Source organism: Sus scrofa, unplaced genomic scaffold (assembly GCF_000003025.6).
Source record: "Sus scrofa isolate TJ Tabasco breed Duroc unplaced genomic scaffold, Sscrofa11.1 Contig1644, whole genome shotgun sequence".
NCBI classification, from domain to species: Eukaryota; Metazoa; Chordata; class Mammalia; order Artiodactyla; family Suidae; genus Sus; species Sus scrofa.
The window spans coordinates 94,617-119,606 of NW_018084925.1; the positions used below are offsets into that span (position 1 = coordinate 94,617).

Here is a 24,990-nt window from a genome sequence, read left to right on the forward strand (position 1 = left end):
TTGGATTCCTTTTATTTCTTTTACTTCTCTGATTGCCGTGGCTAGGACTTCCAAAACTATGTTGAAGAGTAGTGGCGAGAGTGGACATCCTTATCTTGTTCCTGATCTCAGCGGGAATTCTTTCAGCTTTTCACCATTGAGAAGGATGTTAACTTTGGGTTTGTCATATATGGCCTTTATCATGTTGAGGTCGGTTCCCACTATGCCCACTTTCTGAAGGGTGTTGGATTTTGTCAGAGGCTTTTTTTCTGCATCTATTGAGAGGATCATATGGTTTTGATTCTTCAGTTTTTTAACGTGGTGTATCACACCGATGGATTTGCGGATACTGAAGAACTCTTGCATCCCTGCGACAAATCCCATTTGATCGTGATGTACAATCCTTTTAATGTATTGCTGGATGTGGTTTGCTAGTATTTTGTGGAGGATTTTTGCATCAGTGTTCATCAGTGAAATTGGCCTGTAGTTTTCTTTTTTTTGTGGTATCTTTGTCTGGTTTTGGTATCAGGGTGATGGTGGCCTCATAGAATGAGTTTGGGAGTATCCCTTCCTCTGCAATTTTTTGAAATAGTTTAAGAAGGAGAGGTGTCAGCTCTTCTCTAAATGTTTGAAAGAATTTGCCATTGAAGCCATCTGGTCATGGGCTTTTGTTTGTTGGAAGTTTTTTAATCACAGTTTCAGTTTCAGTTCTTGTGATGGGTCCATTCATCTTTTCTATTTCATCTTGGTTTAGTTTTGGAAGATTGTACTTTTCTAAGAATTTGTCCATTTCTTCTAGTTTTTCCATTTTATTGGCATATAGTTGCATATAGTAGTCTCTTATGATCCTTTGTATTTCTGTGATGTCCGTTGTTACTTTCTTTTCATTTCTAATTTGATTGATTTGAGTCCTCTGTCTTTTTTGCTTCATAAGTCTGGCTAAGGGTTTATCAATTTTGTTTATCTTTTCAAAGAACCAGATTTTTGTTCCATTGATCTTTTCTATGGTTTTCGTTGTTTCTATTTCATTGATTTCTGCTCTGATCTTTAGGATTTCTTTCCTTCTATTAACTTTAGGTCTTGTCTGTTCTTCTCTCTCAAGCTGCTTGAGATGTAAAGTTAGCTTGTTTATTTGAGCTTTTCCTTGTTGTCTGAGGTGGGCTTGTATTGCTATAAACTTTCCTCTTAGAATGGATTTGTTGTATCCCATAGGTTTTGGAGTGTTGTATCTTTGTTGTCATTTTCTTCTAGGTATTTTTAATTTACTCTTCGATTTCCTCAGTGATCCATTAGTGGTTTAGTAGCATGTTGTTTAGTCTCCATGTGTTTGTGTTTTTCGAAGATTTTTTCTTGTTGTTGATTTCCTGTCATATAGTGTTGTGGTTGGAGAAGATGCTTGATATGATTTCAATTTTCTTAAAGATAATGAGGTTGGATTTATAGCCCAGGATGTGATCCATCGTAGAGAATGTCTCATGTGCACTTGAGAAGAATGTGTATTCTGTTGCTTTTGGATGGAACGTCCTATAAATATCTACTAAGTACATCTGGCTTAATGCTTCATTCAGGGCCTGTGTTTCCTTATTGATTTTCTGTCTGGATGATCTGTCCATTGCTCTAAGTGGGGTGTTGAATTTCCCCACTAGTGTTGTGTTGTTGTCAATTTGTCCCTGTAAGGTTGTTATCAGTTGCCGTATATACATTGTGCTGAAAGTATGTTGGGTGCATAGTTATTTAATATTTTTATATCTTCTTGGATTGATCCTTTGATCATTATGTAATGACCTTCTTTGTCCCTTAAAATAGTCTTCATTTCATTTTAAAGTCTATTTTGTCTGTTATGATTATTGCTACTCCAGCTTTCTTTTCATCCCTGTTTGCATGAAATATTGTCTTCCATCCTCTCACTTTCAATTTGTATGTGTCCCTAGAAGTGAAGTGGGTCTCTTGAAGACAGCATGTATATGGGTCTTGTTTTTGTATCTATTCAGCCAGTCTATGTTTTTTGATTGGGGCGTTTAGTCCATTAACATTTAGGGTAATTATTGATGTGTATGTTCTTATTGCCATTTTTAAAACTGCTTTGGATTTGTTTTTCTTGCTCTTTTTTCTTCCCTTCTTCTCCTGTTCTCTCCTCTTCTGGTTTGATGACTATCTTTAGTGTTGCATTTGAGTCGAGTTTTCTTTGTGTATCAATGGTAGATTTTTGGTTTGCAGTTATTCCAAAGTTTTGATAAGAGTCTATATGTATATGAGATTGTTTTAAGTTGTTTTTCTCTTCATTGCAAGTTCATCTGCAGTGTCCTGCATTTGTACCCACCTCTTCTCATGATTTCTGATTTTGGTGGTATAATTGTGCATGGATGATTTCGTATCTTTATTGTATATATACCTTTACTGGTGAGCCTTGTCATTTGTGGTATTTTTGTTTCCTGTTGCTATCTTTTCTTTTCTGCCTAGAGGAGTTCCTCTAGTATTTGTTGTAAGGCCGGTTTAGTGTTGCTGAGTTCTCTCAGCTTTTGCTTATCTGGAAAGCTTTTGATTTCTCCTTCAAATCTGAACGAGAGCCTTGGTGGGTAGAGTAATCTTGGTTGGAGGTTTTTTCCTTTCATCACGTCAAGTATATCATGCCACTCCCTTCTGGCCTGCAGAGTTTCTGCTGAAAAATCTGCTGATAACCTTATTGGGGTTCCCTTGTATGTTATTTGTTCCTTTTCCCTAGCTGCTTTCAGTGTTTTCTCTTTGGCTTTAATTTTGGTCAGTTTGGGTAATATGTGTCTCAGGGTATTCTCCTTGGGTTTATTTTATATGGTACTTGTTGTGCTTCCTGGATTTGAGTGAGTGGTTCCTTTCCCATGTTAGAGAAGTTTTGGGCTATTATCTCTTGGAATATTCTTTCTGTCCCCTTCTCTCTCTCTTCTCCTTCTGGCACCCCTATAATATGGATGTTGGTGTGTTCAACCTTGTCCCAGAGTTCTCTGAGACTCTCTTCATTTGTTTTCAATCTTTTTTCTCTTTTCTGTTCTGCACCTGTAATGTCTACTAATCTGATCTCCACTTCACTTATTGGTTCTTCTGCCTCCTGTATTCTGCTGTTAGCTGCTTCTAGTGAATTTTTGATTTCAGTTATTATATTTTGCATCTCTTCTTGTTTAAGTTGTATATCTTGTATCTCTTTTGGTCAGTGTTTCCTGTAAGTTATCCGTCTTTGCCTCCAGTTTATTTCCAATGTCTTGCATCATCTTCAGCATCAACAGTCTAAAGTCTTTTTCCTGGAGGCTGAGAATCTCCTCATGGCTTAGCTGATTTTCTGGGGTTTTTCCGTTCTCCCTCATGTGAGTTATAGTTCTCTGTCTTATCGTTTTTATAGGTTTTTGGTGTGGTGACCTTTTTACAGATAATAGAGTTGTAGCCTCTCTTCCTTCTGGTGTCTGCCCCCCTTGTGTCTGAAGTCGGTGTGGGGGCTTGGTGTAGGCTTCCTGATGGGAGGGGCCGATGCCTGCCCATTTGTAGGTGGAACTGATTCTAATCCCTCTGGTGGGTGGGGCTTAGTCTCTGGATGGGATTCAAGGCAGCTGTGTGCCTGAGGGGTCTTTAGGTAGCCTGTTTACTGAGGGGTGGGGCTGTGATCCCACCTGGAGTGTTGTTTGGCCTGGGGCTTCTCAGTGCTGACTGATGGATGGGGCCAGATTTCCCCAAAATGGCCACCTCCAGAGAAAGGCATGCTGGTGGATATTCCCAAGAGCTTTGCTTCCAATGTCCTTTCCTCACAACAAGCCACATTCACCCTTGTTTTCCCAGGATGTCCTCCAAGAACTGCAGTCAGGTTTGACCCAGATTCCCATTGAGACTTGGCTTTGCCCTGGGACCCAGTGCAGGTGAAAGTCTTGTGTGTGCCTTTTCAGAATGGGGTCTCCATTTCCCCCAGTCCTGTGGAGCTCCTGTGTAGAAGCCCCACTGGCCTTCAAAGCCAGATGCTCCAGGGGCTCTTTCTCCCAGTGCCAGATCCCCACACGTGAGATTTTGATGTGGGGCTCAGAACTCTCCCTCCTGCAGGTGAGTCTCTGTTTATCAGTGAGTTTCCAATCTGTGGGGCTTCCCACCTGGGAGGTATGGGGTTGTTTATGTCATGAAATCACCCCTCCTAACTCTTGATGTGACTTCCTCTTTTTCTTCTGGAGTAGGATATCTTTTTTAATGTTTCTGGAACATTTGGGTGAAGAATGCTCAGCCTTTAGTTGTGAATTTAGTTTTATTTTAGGAGAGATGTTGAGCTCAAGTCCTATTCTGCCATCTTAATCCCATCTTGCTATTTCAATTTTGTTGATCTTTTCAAAGAACCAACTTTTACATTCATTGATCTCCTCAATTGTTTTCTTTATCTCTATGTTATTAATTTCTGTTGTAATCTTTATATGAGTTCTCGCCTTCTATTAATTGCAGACCCTATATTCCTGTTACATTTGCTGAGGGAGGAAAGCACGAGGCCAAGTCAGTAAAGCAAGAGAGATTTATTAAGGCATCAGAATTGGACAGACTGAGCTCTAGAGGGCACCAGCTCTGACTGTGAGGAGGTGCTGGTCTTCTAAAGGATCTGTGGTTGGAGTTCATGGAGGGAACTTGTGGCAGGAACAATGAAGAAGGAGGAGGGGAAGGTCAAGCGAGTGGTAGGGGGTCAAGTCCCATGACAGAGGTCAGTTAATCCTTATAGGTGGTTAATCTATGCAGCATTTGTTTTCCACAGGCCATTGTTTCTTGTTGCCCACCTTGAGCACCCACATTCAAGGAAAGGGTGTCCACAGCAAGTCTCCAAGGTGGACAGCCACATGAGTGGGTGAGGGTCTGTGTCTCTATCCTCTTGGGAACCTATCACTTCCCAAGAAACCTTTTTGGGAAGGAGAAAAGGAGCATCTGGGGTGTTGTGACACCTCTGCCAGCATCTGGGTAGGTCCTGCCACATGCACTCTGAGGCCACCTGGACCTTGTCCATCTGGGCAAACTTTAGTGCCTGTTTGGGAATTTTCCTTTTGGGAGAGCCCATCTGTAAGGCACCTCTTGGACTAAGGTCCCAGGCTTAGTGGGACTTGGAAGTCAATTTGGACCAAGGTCCAAGGCTTGGTGGGCCCCCTTGACCTTGCCCATTTGGGAAATTTGGTTCCCATTTGGAAATTTTTCTTTTGGGAGATCTCATTTGTAATTCTGTGCGTCTCTTTTGGCTGGTGAGGATTTTGGTTTTCCTTTCATTTTAGTGCTCAAGTATTTAATTCCATCTGATGGTACCCTAGAAAAGAGACTGCAGTCTGGACGGAGTGGTGAAGTAGGATGTTGATCTGATGCCATTCCAAAATTTGGCTGCCTCAATATAATTTTGTTGGGATAGAGATGAAAGTGTTACCTGAGAGCATTTGCTCTGACGAAAAGGGACAAGACGACTCCTGGCTGGTTTTGGTTTTCTCAGGTGACTGAGAAATGTAATGCATGGGGGTGGAGGCTGAGTCCTCATGCCATGCAGTGGTCCCATAGGGAAACCCACTCATTCATTAAAACCTGCTTAACCAGGGACAAGAATGAGAACTGACCATTCAGTGATCTGAGCATGGGTGGTGTCCTAGATGCCACTGGGGGAGCCGAGACATGTAAGAGAGAGCTAAAGCAAGTCTGGGCTAAAATCTAGAGGAATTAAGTTCTCAAGCAGAACACTGGCCCACCACACAATGGCATTAGTAAACTTCATCTCTGACAAATTCAACTTTGAAATGGGAAATGGAGTCTCAAACAAAAATGAGGAGCACCAGAAAGCCAGGCTCCAACGAATGCCTCAGCCAGGTTTCTATACATACCAAATGTATACTTGTAAGTATCTGAGTATTAAAGGGAATGTTTTTGCCCTAAAAATAGTCAAAACAGGCTCTTTTATTTGATATGCAGTTATTAGAGAAAGCTGGCTTGGAAAAGCTTTTCTGAATCCGTGACATTCCTGGGATATCCCTTCTTTGCTATGACTGACATCCCCACCACTTGGGGTACTTGAGGACCAGCTCACTGGCTGGTGGACCAGACCCAGTGGCTGCAGCTGGGACCCTTTCGTCCCTGGTCACCTTCTGACACAGACAACTGGCCAGAGTGACCCAACAGGGTAAGGGACAAGAGACTTTGTTGATCTTTCCCCTTCCCTTCTTCTCTCAAGCTGGACTTTTTCCCTCCCTTTGAAACCTTTGAAGACCCCACATATTTCTGTGTCCCCTCTTTATTAGTACTCAGACCTGAGCAAGGAATAGTCGAGAAACAATACTACAGCCTTGGGGCCAGGATCCTGGTTCCCCCTCAAGGGATACACAGAATGACATGGGCATCTTGTACACCTAAGAGAAAAGTTATATTCCTTATGCTTCTTTTAGAAATGAATACTTTCAAAATGAACAGCCTAGAGTCCTTCCTTGTCCTTCTCTCAGGCTTATTTGCACCCTAAACACAATCCCTGATAAGCTAAAGATGAGGCACCCTGAGCACAACTGCCTGTGGGGTAAAGATGATTAGCACTTGATGTTTTTCAGGGATTTTCCTGGTTTGTTCTAATCTCTGATCAATGTGTCCTTTCCCCCAAGTGCTGTTGTTCTAGGCAATAACCCAGAAGACCACCATCACGATCATGCCGAGATCTCTTGACACCAGCGTTGATGACAAAGATTCCCCTAAATAGAGAAGAATGCATGTTTTCCCCAATCCTGACTCCTATTTGAAAGCCTGTTTTTTTTCCTGCCTTTTTCTATAAAATGCCCCACAATTCTCCCAAAGGGAGCGCAGTCTTTAAGGCATTAGCCTGCTGTGGCCTCCTGTCCCTGGCAAAGCAACAAAAGCTATTTTTTTTCTCCATTAGCCACAATTCTGTCTCTGCATTTCTATTTGGCATTGATGGAGAGAGGTTATGTTTAGGCCACAAAAATGGTGATCTACCCCTTGTAGGCTTTCACCCTGCATCTGCTGACACATCAGTGGTGGGGCTGGACCACATCTGCCCCTTGTTTTTATCCAGGGCCTGTTGGGAACAGGCTTCTGCGAACAGTGCTTTTCATTTCTGGGGTGAACACCCAGGCATGGGGTCACTGGGTCTTGTTCTCTCTGTGACAAGCTGCTGTGGCAGGGCAGGGAGGGTTGAGAGCTCCCAGGTCACATCCTCGAGGTCCCTGGCAGACTGCTGTGTGGTCACTGTTTTATGTTAGCTGTTCTGATAGCTGTGTAGTGGCATCTCATGTGGCTTTGAGCTGATTCCTCTCATGGCTCATGATGTGAGCTTATGAGCCAGCTGTGCTTATAACCTCTTGGGGAGTGTCCAGGTGTGTCCTTTGCTGACATCATAATTGGAATATTCTTTTTTCACTGTTGACTCTCTGGAGTTCCTTCTATATTCCAGAACTCACCATTTCCAATATTTTCTCCCAGTCTGTAGTGATCCTTTCATCTGTTTAACAGTCTTTGGCAGAACAAACGTTTTTCATTCGATGAGGCCATTTTATTTAGGAAAACATTGTACTGCATTGTCTTCCAATCTGCAAACATGGTGTCTCTGTGTTTGTTTGGACCTCTGATCTCTTTTACCAACATTTTGCAATTTGTGGCCTGCAGTCCTACCCACATTGCATTATGTTCATGCCTAAGTACCTTATCTTCTGAGGTGTGACTGTAGCTGGTGTGGTGTCATCCTTTGGATTCCATGCAGCTGTCATGGCATGGAGCAGCCCATGGCCTGGCACATGAGCTTGCCAAGCCCACTGTCCTTCTACCTGTGTGTTTCCTGCTACCCTGAGATTTTCTAGACAGCCATGTCCTCTGAAAATGGGAAGTTTGATTTCTTCCCTCCCAGAGCTTTGAATGAGAGCTTTGCTGGGTGGAGTATTCTTGGTTCAAAGTTCCTCCTCTTCATCACCTCAAATATGCTTTGCCACTCCTTTCTGGCTGGCAGAATTTGTGCTGAAAGATCAGCTGTTATCATTATGGGGGTTCCTTTATATGTGATGTGTTGCTTTTCCCTTGTGGCCTTCAATATTTTGTCTTTGAACGTATGTGTCTTGCTGTGTTTCTTCTTGGGTTTATTTTGTGGAATTCTACTATTTCGTTTTGTTGATTTTGTATGGAATTGTCTGTTTCTTACACTTGAGTGTTTCCTTTCCCATATTTGGGAAATTTTTGGTTATAATCTCTTCAAATATTTCCTATGGCCCTTTCTCTGTTCTCCTTCTGCAACCCCTATGTTGCAAATGTTGGTACATTTAATGTCGTCCCAGAGTTCTCTTAGACTCGCCTTAGTTTTTTCATGCCTTTTTCTTTATTCTTTTCTGTAGCAGTGATTTCCACCACTCTGTCTTCCATTTCACTTATTCATTCCCCTGCCTCCATTAACCTGCCATTGATTCCGTCCCGATTATTTTTCATTTCAGCTATGGTGCTATCCATCTTGCTCTTTAAATCTTCTAACTCTTTGTTAAACATTTCTTTAAGTTCTCCATCTGTGTCTCCATTCTTTTTCCAGGATCTTGGATCATCTTTACTCTCAACACTCTGAATCCCTTTTCAGGTAAATTGCCTATCTCCTTCTCATTTAGCGGTTTTTGTGTGTTTTTGTCTCATTCCTTTGTCTGAAAGGTGCTTCTTTGTCATCTCATGTCTACCTTTCTGCTTATCCTCCCCTTTACTGTTGGTATGGAGAGCCCTGGAGTTCTGAGGGGTGGTAATGTTTCATGTGTACTCAGAGCATGTGTTGGGAGTCATGGTATCATACTTCTTCCCCTGTAGCTGGGTGGCTGCAAAGGATATGGGTCTGTGAGATAGGTGGCAGTGATTCACCACTGGAAGGATTGCTTCTGTAGCTTGCAGGGGTAGCAGTGTCTTCTAAAGCCCCTCCTGAGAGCAGGTAGCTTTGAGGGATAATTTCCATAGCTTGCTATGTCAGCAGTTTCTCTTGCTGCCCCCTCCCTTTGCCAGGAAGTCTCCACTGCTCTCAGTAGGTATAGGAGTAGGGTGCCGCTGTTCTGCTAGCACTCCCCTTGCTTGGCCATTCTAGGGATCTCTGTCTCAAGCCTCAGGGCTCAGGGACTTCTCCCTAATTATGGTTCACAGGTTTTATTTTTAGCTGAAAGATGTGTGTTTCTAGTGGTCCCTTCCCCTGCCTTACTGCGGCGTGGAGTGCTCTTTGTAGCCGCTATGGGTTGGTAGGTGGGTTAATGGGCCTTTCCCAGCTGCCTTGTTGTGACATGAGTGCCACTAATATGGGTCTTTGCAGGGCCACTGGCAGGGGCCCTGAAACTTGTGCTTTTCTCCAATCAGGCAGCCCACACCTCGGGCATGGAGCAGACACTGGCAGCCTTCTCACAGAAATGGGCATTGTCACTGGCAGCTCTTCTGGTCCTGATTGGGCAATGCTGGTGCAAGTGTCTGAAGAGTCTCTGGGTGGAGCCAAGACACCTGTGTTTGCCTTGCTTGAGAAGATTACTGGTCTCACAGGGAATGGGCACTGCCACTGGCATCTCTTCTGGGGCTGACTGGGCACCACTAGCATGAGTCTCTTCAGATCCCTGTGTTTTCCCTGATCAGCAGGGGGTGGGCACAGGCAGCCAGCCCTCCTTTCACGAATGGGCTCTTCTGCAGTTGGTCTTGCCTCTGCTTAGATGCTTCCACTGTGGTCGCCCTACACTCTAGTCCCTCCAGGCCATTTCCTCATCGCCAATCCTCTTTTTATCCCCATGTTGCCAGCCCCAGCTCCCTCTTTGGGTCTGATCTCTAAGGCCAACGTTTTAGTTTCCAACACTTGCTGGCACCCGCGTACAGTTGCCCATTGCCCATAGCACTGACCGTTTGTGGAGAACCATTTCCTTTTTAACTGCCTCACACCATCTCTCTAGAGTTCCTCCCCTGCTTTTGGCTGATCTTCTTGCTGCTGGGGGAACTTGCTAGGGTGTAGGAACTATCCCTCCTTCCAGCTCCCTCCTGGGAGAGCAGGTCCCATCTCCTTTCCTTTTGCTTATTTTTTCTCTGTTCTTTTTCTTTCCTCTTTCTCTTATCCTATCTGGTTGTGTAACATCTTTCTTGGTCTATCATAATTTGGAGTTCTTTTGTCAGTTTTTCTCAAATTTTCTCTTCCGGTACTTCCACATGTAGTTCTATTTTCAATCTATTTGTGGGAGTAGGTGAGCCTTATGTCCTGCTACTCCACCATTGTGGAGTATCTCCCTCTAAAATATATTTTTTGCTCTCATGTTCATTGCACTATCTTCCACAAGAGCCAAATATGGCAACAACCTAAATGTTCATCGTGGGATAAATGGATAAAGAAGATGTGAGATATATATGAAATTGAACATTATTAGGCCATAGAAAAGAAGGAAACTCTACCTTCTGGGACCACATGGATGGAATTTGAAGCCTAAGTGAAGTAAGTCAGATGTAAAAGACAAAGTGTATGTTTTAATTTATATGCAGCATCTGAAAAAGCCAACCTCAGAAACAGGAGAATGGCAGTTTCCAGGGGTTGAGCGGTGGAGAGGGAAGATATTAGTTCAAGGATACAAACCCCCACCTATAAAATGGATAAGTTCTGAGGGTCTCATGTGCAGCATGGGGGCTATAGCTAACAAAAAGGAATTATATATTTGAAGGTTGTTAAGAGAGTTAGATCTTAAATGTTATCACCACACACACATACACAATGTCATTAATGGGGTGGGGGTATTAAGTAAATTTATCTGATGCTCATTTTCTAATATGTACCTGTATCAAATCATCACATTATATACCTCATAGTTACCTATGTTAGATGTTAATATCTCAATAAAGCTAATAGAAAAACAAAGAGAAAGCAAGTCAAATGTATCTAAGTGTCTAGGTAAATGTTTGATTAGATACTATCATATTTTCCTCATTTTCCCCAAAATGCTTGGCTAACAGTCCATGCTAAACAAATATGATGAGGTGTCATATTTTTATCCCATTACCCTTCCCACCCCCCCTTTAAATCACAGCAGATTGTACCCAGGATGATGCCTGACTGGGGGAGTTGGTTACTCTGTAGATTGGCCAATGACCTAAGTTTAGTCTATTCAGCTCAAGGACAAACCAGATTGATTGGGGATTTCCTCTCTGAAATTCTGAATAGGGACCTAAGAGGCTGATGGGAAAGGGGAGAATATTGTAAAAGATATGTGGAGAAAGAATTTGTGTCTTGACAAACCAGAGCCGTATGAAAGCAGACCTTTTAAGTGAACAGTGAACATGAAGGACAAAGTGTACAAAATGTAAACCAAGGAGTTCCTCTTCAGGCTCAGTGGTAATGAACCCAAACCCAACTAGTATCCATGAGGATGTGGGTTTGATCCCTGGCCCTGTTCTGTGGTTTAAGGATCCTGCATTGCCCTGAGTGGTGTAGATCACAGATATGGCTCAGATCTGGCATTGTGCAGTGGCCAGCGTCTGATTCGACTCCTAGCCTAGGAACTTTCATATGGCACAGGTGTGGAGCTAAAACATCAACAACAACAACAACAAATGAAAAAACCCCAAATTATGTGTTAATCCATAGTGATAAAAGGAACAACAGGAAATACCAGTTAGTGAAAGACTTCCACATGTTCTTCGAAACATAGAGAAGGGTGATAAGTAACTGATTTTACAGATAGAGGAAGTTACAAATGTTTGAGAATGGAGATAAATAGGATAGGATAGGGGATAAGAGCATGTAGTTCACCTGCAAAACTCCTGAGATGCTAAGAGCTTAGAGCATCAAGCTCCATAGAATGTAGGAGGGAAATGCACTTTGAATTGCAAGAAGACTATTTTCTCTCTCTATCCCACTTTCTCCATAGCCGGGCAACACCTCTACACCATCTCACAAAAGACTGGAGGTTTGTTTGCTTGTTTGTTTGTTTATGTATTTATTTTTTAGGGCTGTACGCATGGCATATCGAGGTTCCCAGGCTAGCAGTTGAATCCAAGCCTCAGCTGCTGGCCTATGGCACAGTCACAGCAATGCAGGACCCAAGCCTCATCTGTGACCTCTATCACAGCTCATGGTAATGCCAGATCCTTAACTGAGCGAGGCCAGAGATCAAACCTGCAACCTCATGGTTACTAGTTGGATTTATTTCCCCTGTGCCACAATGGGAACTCCTATTTATTTTTAATTGAACTTAAAGAGTTTCAGGTATCACTGGAGAGAGCAGTGATGAAATGTACATTAGCAGGTACTAAGATGAAGTGAAAATCTACACAGTAAATGCAAGATCCCTTTTCTTTCACTGCTCCCAGGATGTCAGCAGCCAGCACAGGTCATGATCCCACCATTTCTCAAGTGCACATAGCCCAAGTAAGGGAGTGCAATTTTTTTGTGTGTGGGGGGTGAGTGGGGAAAATATAAGATCTGCATTATACTACTTAATCACCCCAACATTATACCTACAAATATGTGTACTTGGAAATTCCAAATAACTCTTTTATTTCTTCTACTTTAAATATGAAATGAAGAGTTTCTGTTTTCAGGTAAGATGGCAAAACTAGTGAATGGGAAGATGAGCAGTAGAAATTCATCTTCAAATGAAAGCAAAGGGGGACTGGATTGTTAGACCACAAATTGGGTACAGTGACTTTTTCATTTTTCTCTGTAATTTAGCTCTGATCTCAAACCTGCAAAATGAAGGCTTGTAGTTAACAAGACTCATCTTCCTACAACTTTCTAAGGTTAGTGGTCACCTATTAATATCTAATTATTCATCTATTGCTACCTATATAAAGGTCCTCACCTCATCCTCCCTGCCAAGCAACCAGACAGTGTATTCCTTCCAATCACCTATTGTGCAGTTCTCTGCAGATTTCTAATGAATATTCATCTCCTAGTTGTTCTTTATCATGGAAAAATGTAAGTGACAATTAGTTGTTTTATTTCTTGCATATCATAGTAAAATTACAGTTGATATGTTAGAAAAAATGAATGATGCACTGGGTATAATCAGGCCCATTTAGTTCTTGAAAACAGAGAATATATCTTTTTAAAATCAAGTTAAAATTAAGGACCCTGGTGCCTTAGGATAAACTACAATGTCATTAGTAGTTCAGGGTTCTTTTTTTTTTTTTTTGGTCTTTTCTAGGGCTGCACCCATGGCCTGTGGAGGTAGGTTCTCAGGCTAGGTGTCCAATCAGAGCTGTAGCTGCCAGCCTATGCCACAGCCACAGCAATGCAAGATCTGAGGTGCATCTGCAACCTACAACACAGCTCACGGCAACACTGGATCCTTAACCGACTGAGCAAGGACAGGGATTGAGCCTGCAACCTCATAGTTCCTAGTCGGATTCATTAACCACTGAGTTGCAAGAGGAACTCCTGTTCAGGGTTCTGGACCAGACTCCTACTGTAATTGTTATCCTATGAGTATGGATATGATTCTTCTTTTTCTATTAATTTACATTTTAAAAAAATTTTTAGGGCTGTTTCTTTCTCTCTTTCAAGAAAGAGGAAGCTACTAAGGACAACCAAGGCCATGCAAGAATATCTGTGAGTTCATGCTTCTCACTCTTCTTCATACAATTGTGTCTATTTTAGATTTCAGAGTCCCACTCTTGCTGTATCAGACCACTGACTTCAAAAAAAAATTCCTGTGAGGGCATACATTCAGACTTTTTTACAATTCTCTTATCAGTAGTATAGACTCCTAGGCAGGAATTTGATTATACATTTCTGTCTGCAAGAGATGTGGTGACAGTGACATGGGAGTTCTAAATCCATAGCCTGTCCAGAAGACATATTATATAGAGTGCATCTGGGGAGGTACTCAGATTAGATTCAGGATACAACCCTTTTCATATTTTCCTTGTCTTGAAATATGTCTTCAACTAAAACTCTATAAACTGGCATCTTTTACTATGCAAACCTTGCAAAAGCAGAAATCAAACTGTAGCAGCTGTGATCAGTGATATAAACTGCTTGAGATTAGCCATGAAAAATTTCAGGGAGCCAAGAAGATACAAGGAGCCAAGGAAGGGAGCTTGCCTGAATGGTACAAAACTAAGGGCAGGTCCTAATCAGAAAAAGGGACCTGCCTGAACAGTGCAAGCCAAAGGTGGGCTTCTGGTCAGGATAGAAGCCTGTCTGTATGGTGAAAAACTGAGGGCAGGCTGAGGTCTGCCTGTAAGGTGAAATCTGAGGGCAGGCCTCAGGTTACACAGCTCTCATGTTGATGTTGATGGGGAAGAATTGGGGCTTTGCTGGGAAAACAATTTCCATGTTTTTGCCAGAGAACATGGATTGTTTCTCGGGTGATCTAGTCTTTCCTGTTGTTTTATTTGTGATTCAGTTTTCCTCACTTTCCTAATTATTTTCTTATTATTCTTTTTTTTTTTTTTTTTTGGTCTTTTTTTGCTATTTCTTTGGGCCGCTCCCGCGGCATATGGAGGTTCCCAGGCTAGGGGTCTAATCGGAGCTGTAGCCACCAGCCTACGCCAGAGCCACAGCAACGCTGGATCCGAGCCGTGTCTGCAACCTACACCACAGCTCACGGCAACGCCGGATCGTTAACCCACTGAGCAAGGGCAGGGACCGAACCTGCAACCTCATGGTTCCTAGTCGGATTCGTTAACCTCTGCGCCACGACGGGAACTCCTATTCTTATTTCCCATTCTTATTTTCTTGTGGTGATTTGTGGTTTAACAAAATTACAATAATAAAATGATAAGAATTTCATCCTGAAGGACTTTCCCCTACTTAAATCTGACTTAATTAAAAACATAGTGTTCATCTACTAACCAGTTATACAGTAAACTTTAGAGTTAGAATTTTAATGAAGTTCATAGAAGTTAGACACAATTATTCTTGATCAAAAGAAACCCAGGTGTGAGTTTTGTCCATGATTTTAGAAATTTTTCATGGTAGCTAGCTAAGTTGATTTGTATTTTCTCACACTGTCTCCCTGCCAAGGACACTTTGAAGATAGATAGACACTAGTCTAAAGACAGGATTTTTTGTGTCTGTAACTTCCTCAGCTTGTGGGAATTAGGTGGCCATGAGATGGTTTGTGCTGGGTCTCCTCTTTCCCACATGATATGCTGTGCCTGTTTGTCCTTGAATTGTACTCAATAAATTTAATTAGGCAGAAGATTTTAAAAGATGACATATTGCTACTGTACAATGTGATCAAAAAACAAAGCCTAAGAGTTAACCAATGTACTTTTAACACTATGGTGTAATCTGTAGTGAATTAACTGTCTATATAATTAACCACTTATGCAAATAAAGTTTTAGCAGTCCAGCACCCTAAAAGAAGGGACAAAGAGGCTGTCTCCATCTCTTTCACTGATGCTGTCCCTCTCCTATCGGGAAAGCGTACACTCCCTGGCTGCCGGAGCTGGCCTCCGGAAAAAAATATAGAATCTGATTTTAAAAAGGTGATGTAGGCATTCCCACTGTGTCTCAGTGGGTGAAGAACCTGACATAGTATCCGTGAGGATGGGAGTTTGACCCCTGACTTCGCTCAGTGGGTTAAGGATCTGGCATTGCCATGAGCTGTGGTGCATGTTGCAGAAACAGCTCAGATCCCATGTTGCTGTGATTGTGGCATAGGCCTGCCACTGCAGCTCTGATTCAACCTCTAACTTGGAAACTTACATTTTCTGCAGGTGCAGCCTAAAAAAGAAAGAAAATAATAAAAAGGTGATGTATATATGTCATTGGATTTCATTGTGGAATTCACAGGTTTCTGGCCCCACACTGAGAAATAAATGATGTTTTTCTCAGATGAAAAAAAATGTAAATTTCTTGGGACAATAAAGTTAATATAAATTTAGTAAAATTGATATAATTTAGTAATATTTAAACAGACATAGAAGTTCCAAATAAGTTTTCTATATGGTTAAAATACAAATAAGGCAACAAACTGGAGTTCCCATCATGGCTCAGTGGTTAACAAACCCAACTAGCATCCATGAGGCCGTGGGTTTGATCCCTGGCTTCACTCAGTGGGATACATATCTGGTGTTGCTGTGAACTGTGGTATAGGTTACAGACGCAGCTCAGATCCTGCACTGCTGTGGCATAGGCTAGAGGCTACAGCTTCAATTTGACCCCCTAGTCTGGGAACTTCCAAATAAAAAGACAAAGAGGCAAAAAAAAAAAAAAGATTCTTAATGATCATGTAACTAGAGACCATACTGTTGATGAATACTGACAAAAGATGTCAATCTCCATTGTGTAAATATAATTTTCATATATTATATTTATAACTATATAAATATAAAACTATATAAATATAATTTTTTAAATATCACAGTCTTTCTCAAATTACTCTCCTTTCTGAATTATATTAAAACTCACTGAAAACCATTCACATCTCTGATGAAACTATTTATGTTTCAAAGCCTAAAAACACTCCTCCTGGTTATAACATACTTTCTTTAATTGATTATTTTTTTCAAATTCCCTACAATCAACTACATGTATTCTTTACTTCTAGCTCACCTGAATATTTATGGGAAATACAAAACATAACTTATGTGCAGTGACAAACATACAGGCTGTTGCTAAATATATGGTAAGTAAAATTATGTCAATGAAACACCTTCATCAATAAGTGTACATTTACTAACATAAGTTAGAAAAACAGTTGGATATCCATTTGAAAAAAATATGAGATATCAATTCAGTTTGGAAAAAGAGGTTTATAGTTAATCAACGTACTACTTGCTCTAAGTCTGTAGATCCATGTTTGGGGATGGGTGAAGCTCACAGCAGAGAATTTAATTCCACAGCACAACCTTACACTCCCTGGATTATACTTGCAAGTAAATTGCAAGAGCTATAAAATTTCTCTTCTAATACACAGGACAACTTAGGGCACTGGGTGGCAGTGATCTCCCTCCTCTTCCACCAATGACATTTTTTTTCTTATTTCTATTCTCCACTATCTTCCACCATCTCTTTGTATTTCTTTTTCTATTTCCGCAGTACCTTTGGGCAATAAGGTACTAACAACTCCAACCTTTGTTTCCATCTTGCTACTGAGTATGAAGAGGATCATTTGCTATTCCTATATGTTAAATAGACAAAAGAAATAAAAGGCATCCAAATAGGAATAGAAGAGATAAAACTGTCACTGTATGTAGATGACATGATACTATACATACAAAACCATAAGGACCCAACCCAAAAACTACTTGAACTGATTAATAAATTCAGCAAAGTAGCAGAATATAAGATTCACATTCAGAAATCAGTCACATTTCTGTATACTGACAATGACATATTAGAAAAGGAATACAAAAATACAATACCGTTTAAAATTGCACCTCAAAAAATCAAATACCTGGGCATACACCTGACCAAGGAGGTAAAGGACTTGACTTACATGCAGAGAACTAGAAAACTTTAAAGAAGATCTAAAGAAATTGAAAGATATTCCATGTTCATGGATTGGAAAATTCAATATTGTAAAAATGGCCATACTACCCAAAGCAATCTACAGATTCAATGCAATCCCTATCAAATTTCCTGTGACATTTTTCACAGAACTAGACCAAACAAGCCAACAATGTATAGGGAAACACAAAAGAGCCAGAATGGCCAAAGCAATCTGAAGAACAAAAACCAAGCAGGGGGCAGAACTCTTCCAGATTTCAATCAATATTACAAAGCCACTGTCACCATGACAGTGTGGTACTGGTATCAAAACAGACAGGCAGACCAATGGAACAGAGTAGAGAACCCACACACACACCCTGACACCTACGGTCCATTCATCTTTGACAAAGGAGGCAAGAGCATAAAATGGGACAAAGAAAGTCTATTCAGCAAGCAGTGCTGGGAAACCTGGGCAGCTGCATGCAAAGCAGTGAAAGTAGCACACACCCTCACACCATGCACAAAAATAAACTCAAAATGGCGGAAAGACTTAAATAGAAGACAAGACACCATCAAACTCCTGGAAGAGAACACAGGCAAAACACTCTCTGACATCAACCTCATGAATATGTTCTCAGGTCAGTCTCCCAAGGCAACAGAAAGAAGAGCCAAAAGAAACCAGTGGGACCTAGTCAAACCGATGAGCTTTTGCACAGCACAGGAAACCAAAACGACAATACAATGACACCTGACAGAATGGGAGAAAATAATTGCAAATGATACAATGGATAAGGGCTTCATCTCTAGGATATAGAAGCAATGTACAACTCAACAGCAAAAAAGCCAACCACCCAATGGAAAAATGGGCAAAAGCCCTGAATAGACTGTTCTCCAAGGAAGATACACAGACGGCCAACAAGCACATGAAAAAATGCTCAACATCACTGATTATTAGAAAAATGCAAATCAAAACAACCATGAGATACCACCTCACACCAGTCAGAATGGCCTTCATTCATAAGTCCACAAGTAACAACAGCTGGAGGGGTTGTGGAGAAAAGGGAACCCTCCTGCACTGTTGGTGGGAATGGAAGCTAGTACAGCCCCAGTGGGGATCAGTATGGAGGTACCTTAGAAAACTATATGTAGAACTACCATATGACCCAGCAGTCCCACTCTTGGGCATATCTCCAGACAAAACTCTCCTTAAGAAAGATACATGCACCCGCATATTCATTGTAGCACTGTCCACAAGAGCCAAGACTTGGAAACAACCCAAATGTCCATTGACAGACAATTGTGTTAGGAAGATGTGGTATATATACACAATGGAGTACTACTCAGCCCTAAAAAATAATGCCATAATGCCATTTGCAGCAACATGGATGGAACTAGAGACCCTCATACTGAGTGAAACAAGTCAGAAAGAGAAAGACAAATACCATATGATATCACTTATAACAGGAATCTAATATACAGCACAAATGAACCTTAACACAGAAAATAAAATCATGGACTTGGAGAATAGACTTGTGTCTGCCCAGGAAGAGAGGGAGGGAGTGAGAGGTATCGGGAGCATGGGGTTAATGGATGCAAACTATTGCTCTTGGAATGGATCTACAATGAGATCCTGCTGTGTAGCATTGAGAACTATGTCTAGATACTTACATCGCAGCAGAACAAAGAGAGGAAAAAAAATTGTATACATGTAAGTGAAACTTGGTCCCCATGCTGTACAGCAGAAAATATAAAAATAAAAATTAAAAAAAAATAAAATTGACTTCATTATATCTGGATAATTACAACTGGTAAGGAAGGAAAAATTCAGAGAATTATCTTCTCTAGGATAGCAATATCTTACATCATCATGTCTTAAAATATCCCCCCTGCAATGCAGAGAAGAACATTTTTTTCAGAGTTCTGTGAGAGGGCTGTGTCAACTTCAAAAAAATGCACAACATGAAAGCTGAGAAGTAAGTTTTATTGCGGGCAAAAGTAGGACTTAATCTCAGGAGACAGCATCTTAGGTACCCCAGAGAACCCCCTCTGAGCAGGTGAGGGAGGAAGCTAGGATATATGAGATTTTGCAACAAAGGGAAGGTAGTAGGAAGAGGAGACTTACATGTCACCAGAGTTACAGAAAACCTATTTCTATGGGAAGAAATATATAAAGGTCTGGGCTTACTGGAGTCATTCCTTCAATAGGTACCTCTGTTGTGGGCCAGTATTGTTTCATTCCTGAGTTCCCTCAGGGCTCACCAGCCCACCCTTGGGAGTGACTGCATTGACTGATGACATATTTTGTTTTGTCCACTTATTACAACCCAGGAGCTCTGATATCCTGACCCAAAGAGAAAAGGGGAAATACCAACATATGTGTTAAAGGTGGAGGCAGAGGAGCATGCAGCCATGCACACATTTTATGAAGTTTGCCTCTGGTGTCATGAATGTTACTACTAGTCATGAGAAGACACCACCATGAAGGGCTTTAGTGGTTTTTTTGTTTGTTTTTTAAAGAAATGAAGAGATGCAAGAAGTGGGCTCATAAAATCTCCTAACAATATCTATCTGAAGACCTGCTCTTCCACTTTTCCCAGAGCACAGCGTGCCTCACTCCTGGTCTTCACCCTGAGCTCTGCTCAGGGCATGCTGTGGGTCTGCAGCTGAAGTAGTTCATGGTTTAATCCACGCAGAGGCAGATGGCAAGTGCTAAACTCCAGTTCACAGCTGCTGTCAAAAGTGGATGAGTGGAACTGGAAATTCAGAGTGCCTTCCAACAAGTAAGTGACATATTATTTCAATCTAGTACTCAGAGGGGCATCATTACAAAATAATCCACCATCACTTGCTAACATATTTCCATGCATCTTGTAATTATACTTCCCTCATACTCTGAGAAAGAAACAGGGGGAAATGAACAATCTAACTTTTTTTAAAATAAGATTTACCATTAATATAAGAAATTAACAGAATGAAACATGACCATGAGGGTGGGAATGATCTTTAGAAATCAACAAATATTTATGAGCATCAGGTGTGTGAAACTCATGTATTGTTGTGTGGGGACAGAAGACTTTAATCCATCAATTGTAGTATATTTTCTGGAGATGGCAGAATACAGAAATGCTTACAAATGGTTTATACATAAGATAGCTTAGCAAAATAAGTTTTGTTAGGAACTCTGGGTACTAAAATGTTAGAAGAGATTATTCCTGGTTCAAAATTAAAGTTTAATGGAGGTATTGACTTTTACACATCTTCTGGAGAAGGCCAGCTTTTCCAGGTTCACATGACAGCTTTGAAAGGAATATTGTTTATCACAGTGTAGAAGTATTGCCCTTTCTGTTCTTTCAAATGATATCATATGATTTTGATCTGCTCTTGGCTCACATCAAAGATTTAATCTGATAGATAAATAACTACCTCTTAGAGAAGGATCAGAGGAAACACAACAATGAGTAGGCTTAAATATATAATAAAGGTGAACAATAACTGGCCTCACATTTGGAAGAGGAGTTCCTGAAAATACTTTGAGTAAGATCCTCCTTTTCATGAGTATTTTTGCCCCATGCTGGGTTTCTTCACTTGTGAGCTTATCTACTATTGTCCCTTCAAAGTTCCTGCTCTCCAATAAGATTCTAAATGAGGAATAAATACTAATGTAATGGTATATAAGGGAATCATATTAGGGAAGGATAAGTAGTGTGTATTGAGTTTCATGTTAATCTTTTGATTTGCATATCAAGCTCATTTCTTGGACACCTCTGGACCAGATACTCAGATCATGAGATTTAGGAGAAGGAGGAACTCAAGGAGGGCACTTTTTTTTTGTTTTGTTTTTGTTGTTTTGGGGCCTTTAAGGAATAAAGTATGCAGGAACAATCTGTTCACCTTTCTTCAAAGAATGGCAAATTCTGCAGAAAATAGAGTGTAGGTTCTTCCCCAAAGATTTTTGTAACTGACTTGGGGAGGGGTGCATCATTTCAGAGAGAATCCTTATAGAAAATGCTTCTCACTGTGGTCTCCACAGAAGCATAGACTTGTAAGCATGGAAGGATCCACCTAACACTTTATATTCCACCCTTGAATATTTTCCAGTTTGCCTGATTTTCTTTCAGCTCTCCTCTGTTCTTGCCACACCAAAGTCTGTTTAATCTGTTTAACAATCTCAGCCATTCTAAACTTGGCTAATCTTGTTTGAAGAGTCAAGGTTAAGACTGTAATATTCAGAAGATGTGCCTTGCAGGACATTTGATCCTGTCCAAAAGGTCATAAAGACTTTTGGTTCATGCTAAAAAGGTTCTTGACATTTGACCAACTGCCTCACTGGATATTTTAGGTAGGACCGAATACCCACAATCCCAAGATGTGCTATTTTACTGATGCTGTTTTGCCTCCAAACTAGTCTAATCCATGTATGTGTCAGAATCTTTGAAAATATGAGGGAAAATGTCAACCATCTTTTGGAAAAATAAACTTGGACATGTAGTCATATACATAGTGCAATACATTTTTTTTGTCTTTTTAGGGCCACACCCATGGCATATGGAGGTTCCCAGGCTAGGGGTTGAATAGGAGCTGTAGCTTCCAGCCTACCCCAGAACCCCAGAAATGCAGGATCTGAGATGCATCTGTGACCTACCCCACAGCTCACAGCAATGCCAGATCCTTAACCCACTGAGCAAGGCCAGGGGCTAGTGTCTTTATGGATGCTAATGGGGTTTGTTAACTGCTGAGCCACGATGGGAACTCTGAAAGATGTTAATCAATATCAGGAAGATATGAAAAATGCAAAGCTTCTTATAGTATGTTCTAAGGGCCAATGATTTATGTAAAAAAATATAAATGCTTAAGATGATCATTTGTGTAGGTATCCAAGTCTCAATGTCTTACATTCTATTTGAAATTCACATTCTTTTTCTTTTTCTTTTCTTTCTTTTATTGTCTTTTTGTCTTTTCCAGGGCTGCACCTGCGGCATACATATGTTCCCAGGGTAGAGGTCCAATTGGAGCTGTAGCTACCAGCCTATTCCAGAGCTACAGCAATGCAGGATCCGAGCAATATCTGTGACCTACACTGCAGCTCATGGCAATGCTGGATCCTTAAGCCACTGAGTGAGGCCAGGGATCAAACCCACAGCCTTATGGTTACTAGTTGGATTAGCTAACCACTGAGTTACGGTGGAAATTCTGTAATTCATATTCTTTTGAGGACTTATAGCTGAGTCACCGCTTGTTCAAAATTGATCTCAGGGTTGTTGTTTTTGGCTTTCTAAGTCGAGAGCATGTTTTTATGTCTACCATAATGATAGAAGACCCTACAAATGACATAAGACATCGTAAACTTGATCTTACTGTAGTTTAAAATCAGAATAGTATGACAACAATCACATAAATATGATTGTATTATAAAGTTAGGTAGGGGATGTTCAATTTTAAGTCACCTAACACCTACATAATACTAGGCAGTGAGATTGCAGTTGTGGCAAAAATTATTCTGAGAATATGTAGCATTTTGATATTCTTTTTTAAAAATGAAAAGTAGTATAAGCACATGAATTCTTGTGCTGCGAGCAATAGTAATTCTTATATTGTAGGAAAAGCTATAATGAAAGTCTTCAGAGAGCAGGAGAATGCATTTCCCTTCTCACAGGCAATCGCAGAAGCCCAGCTGGACTGTTTTGTCCTAAAGTTCAAGGAAAACAGAAGCATCTAAAATAGTCCCAGGATAGAAGGAGAGAGCAGGATAAATTTGAAAATGCTACACTCACTTCTTTTTAATTCTTGGCTTCTACATTAGTTTTATTATGGAAGTAATATCATTATTTTTACTAATCTTTTTGCATAGCCCAAAAAAGAAAAAGAAAAAGAAAGAAGAAATTACACAATAGAGCACTATATGCATTCATAAAATTAGCAAAATTAATGAGAGTTACATCTAAGTCAGGGGATTATTTGAAGACTGCTACTGAAGAGTATCATATTCGTAAGCTTACTGAGACTCATAACAACCTATGCAGTGGTCATGAAAAATTGAGGGACAAAGAGTTAGAGAAAATTGTTAAGAAACCACAGTTAGAATGTCTCTAATGTTTAATACTTTTCTAAATAAAATATTTATATTTTTTCCTAAAATATCACATTACATATCACACGTTAAGTGAATATATCTATTTTTTCACAGATAAATCATTTCATATTCAACCTTTCCCTTCATTCATGAAATCATGTGGCTGAAAAATAATGTGACTGAGTTCATTCTGCTTGGGTTGACCCAGGATCCTGTTAGGAAGAAAATAGTGTTTGTCACTTTCTTGATTTTCTACTTGGGGACATTGATAGGTAACCTGCTCACTATTGCTACCATCAAGACCAGCCAGACACTTGGCAGTCCAATGTACTTCTTCTTTTTCCACTTATCCTTATCTGATACCTGCTTCTCTACTTCCATAGCTCCTAGAATGATTGTGGATGCCCTTTTGAAGAATGCCACTATCTCTTTTAACGAATGCATAGTGCAAGTCTTTTCATTCCATTTCTTTGGCTGCCTGGAGATCTTCATCCTTATCCTCATGGCTGTTGACCTCTATGTGGCCATCTGTAAACCTATACGCTACACAACAATCATGAGTCATGGAGTCTGTGGGGTGTTGGTGGCTGTGGCCTGGGTGGGATCCTGTGTGCATTCTTTAACTCGGATTTTTCAAGCCTTGAGTTTACCATTCTGTGGTCCTAATGTGATGGATCACTATATGTGTGACTTAAAGCCTTTGCTGAAACTTGCCTGTGCAGACACCTATGTGACCAACCTACCCTTGGTGTCCAACAGTGGAGCCATCTGTACAGAGAGTTTTGTCATGCTGATGGTCTCCTATGTCATCATCTTGTATTCTCTGAGAAACCACAGTGCAGAGGGGAGGAAAAAAGCGCTCTCCACCTGCATCTCCCACATCACTGTGGTCATCTTGTTCTTTGGTCCTTGCATATTTATATACACAGGCCCTGCAACCACCTTCTCCATGGATAAGATGATATCTGTCTTTTATACAATTGGAACCCCTCTGCTCAACCCTCTGATTTATACGCTGAGGAATGCAGAAGTGAAAAATGCCATGAGGATGCTATGGAGCAAGACGTTGATCTCAGATGACCAAAGATGAAAGGAAGTTTCAATTTTTTCTTCATAGCTTAGATTGACTGAGAATTAGTCCCTCAAGAATTTTATATCTTACTGTGGTATTCATTTAATCCTATCATGGGGCAGTGATATTTGGTTCCTTAAGAAAAGGGAGCACTATAAACACAACAATCTTTAGTGTTCCATCAGTTTTATGTAGAGGAAGAGATGGAGTCAGGTAAAAAGAGGTAAGTAAGGTTCACTGCTTTAGATGCTTTTCAGTACTGTGTCTCTGTCTCTCTTGCCTGCCTAGTGTCACTTTGGTTTCATCTAGCATTTTATCTTCCATTTTTCATGATGATTTCTGGTGTTGTCTGCTTCTTGATACTGGTCTATAAGCTTATATTCATATATTAGCAGGTTTTACCTCTTTCAACTATTTCCTTTATCAAACACTGTGGTCTCATATCTACTCATGGACCTTTAATGTAGTAAGCAGTTCTTTCTGATAAGGAGAAAGTATCCA

At 40.7% G+C, this 24,990-nt stretch overlaps 1 protein-coding gene and 1 long non-coding RNA gene across 2 annotated transcripts; both read left to right on the forward strand.

The window, feature by feature from the left end:
• Nucleotides 1-12,522: 12,522 nt before the first annotated feature.
• LOC110258239 lies at nt 12,523-20,112 on the forward strand. Its single transcript, XR_002341042.1, has 3 exons — nt 12,523-12,702; nt 16,464-16,541; nt 19,945-20,112. It is a non-coding gene; the product is annotated as an uncharacterized LOC110258239 (long non-coding RNA).
• A 2,725-nt stretch (nt 20,113-22,837) lies between these two features.
• LOC110258244 (olfactory receptor 4C16-like) lies at nt 22,838-24,628 on the forward strand. The gene has a single exon (XM_021081433.1). It carries the CDS (start codon nt 23,575-23,577, stop codon nt 24,505-24,507), a length of 933 nt encoding a protein of 310 aa, XP_020937092.1. The 5' UTR covers nt 22,838-23,574; the 3' UTR covers nt 24,508-24,628.
• The last annotated feature ends 362 nt before the right edge of the window (nt 24,629-24,990 follow it).

Excerpts from the sequence above, each read along its gene's own strand:
- LOC110258244 (XM_021081433.1), top strand. The coding sequence starts at position 23,575 with ATGTGGCTGAAAAATAATGTGACTGAGTTCATTCTGCTTGGGTTGACC.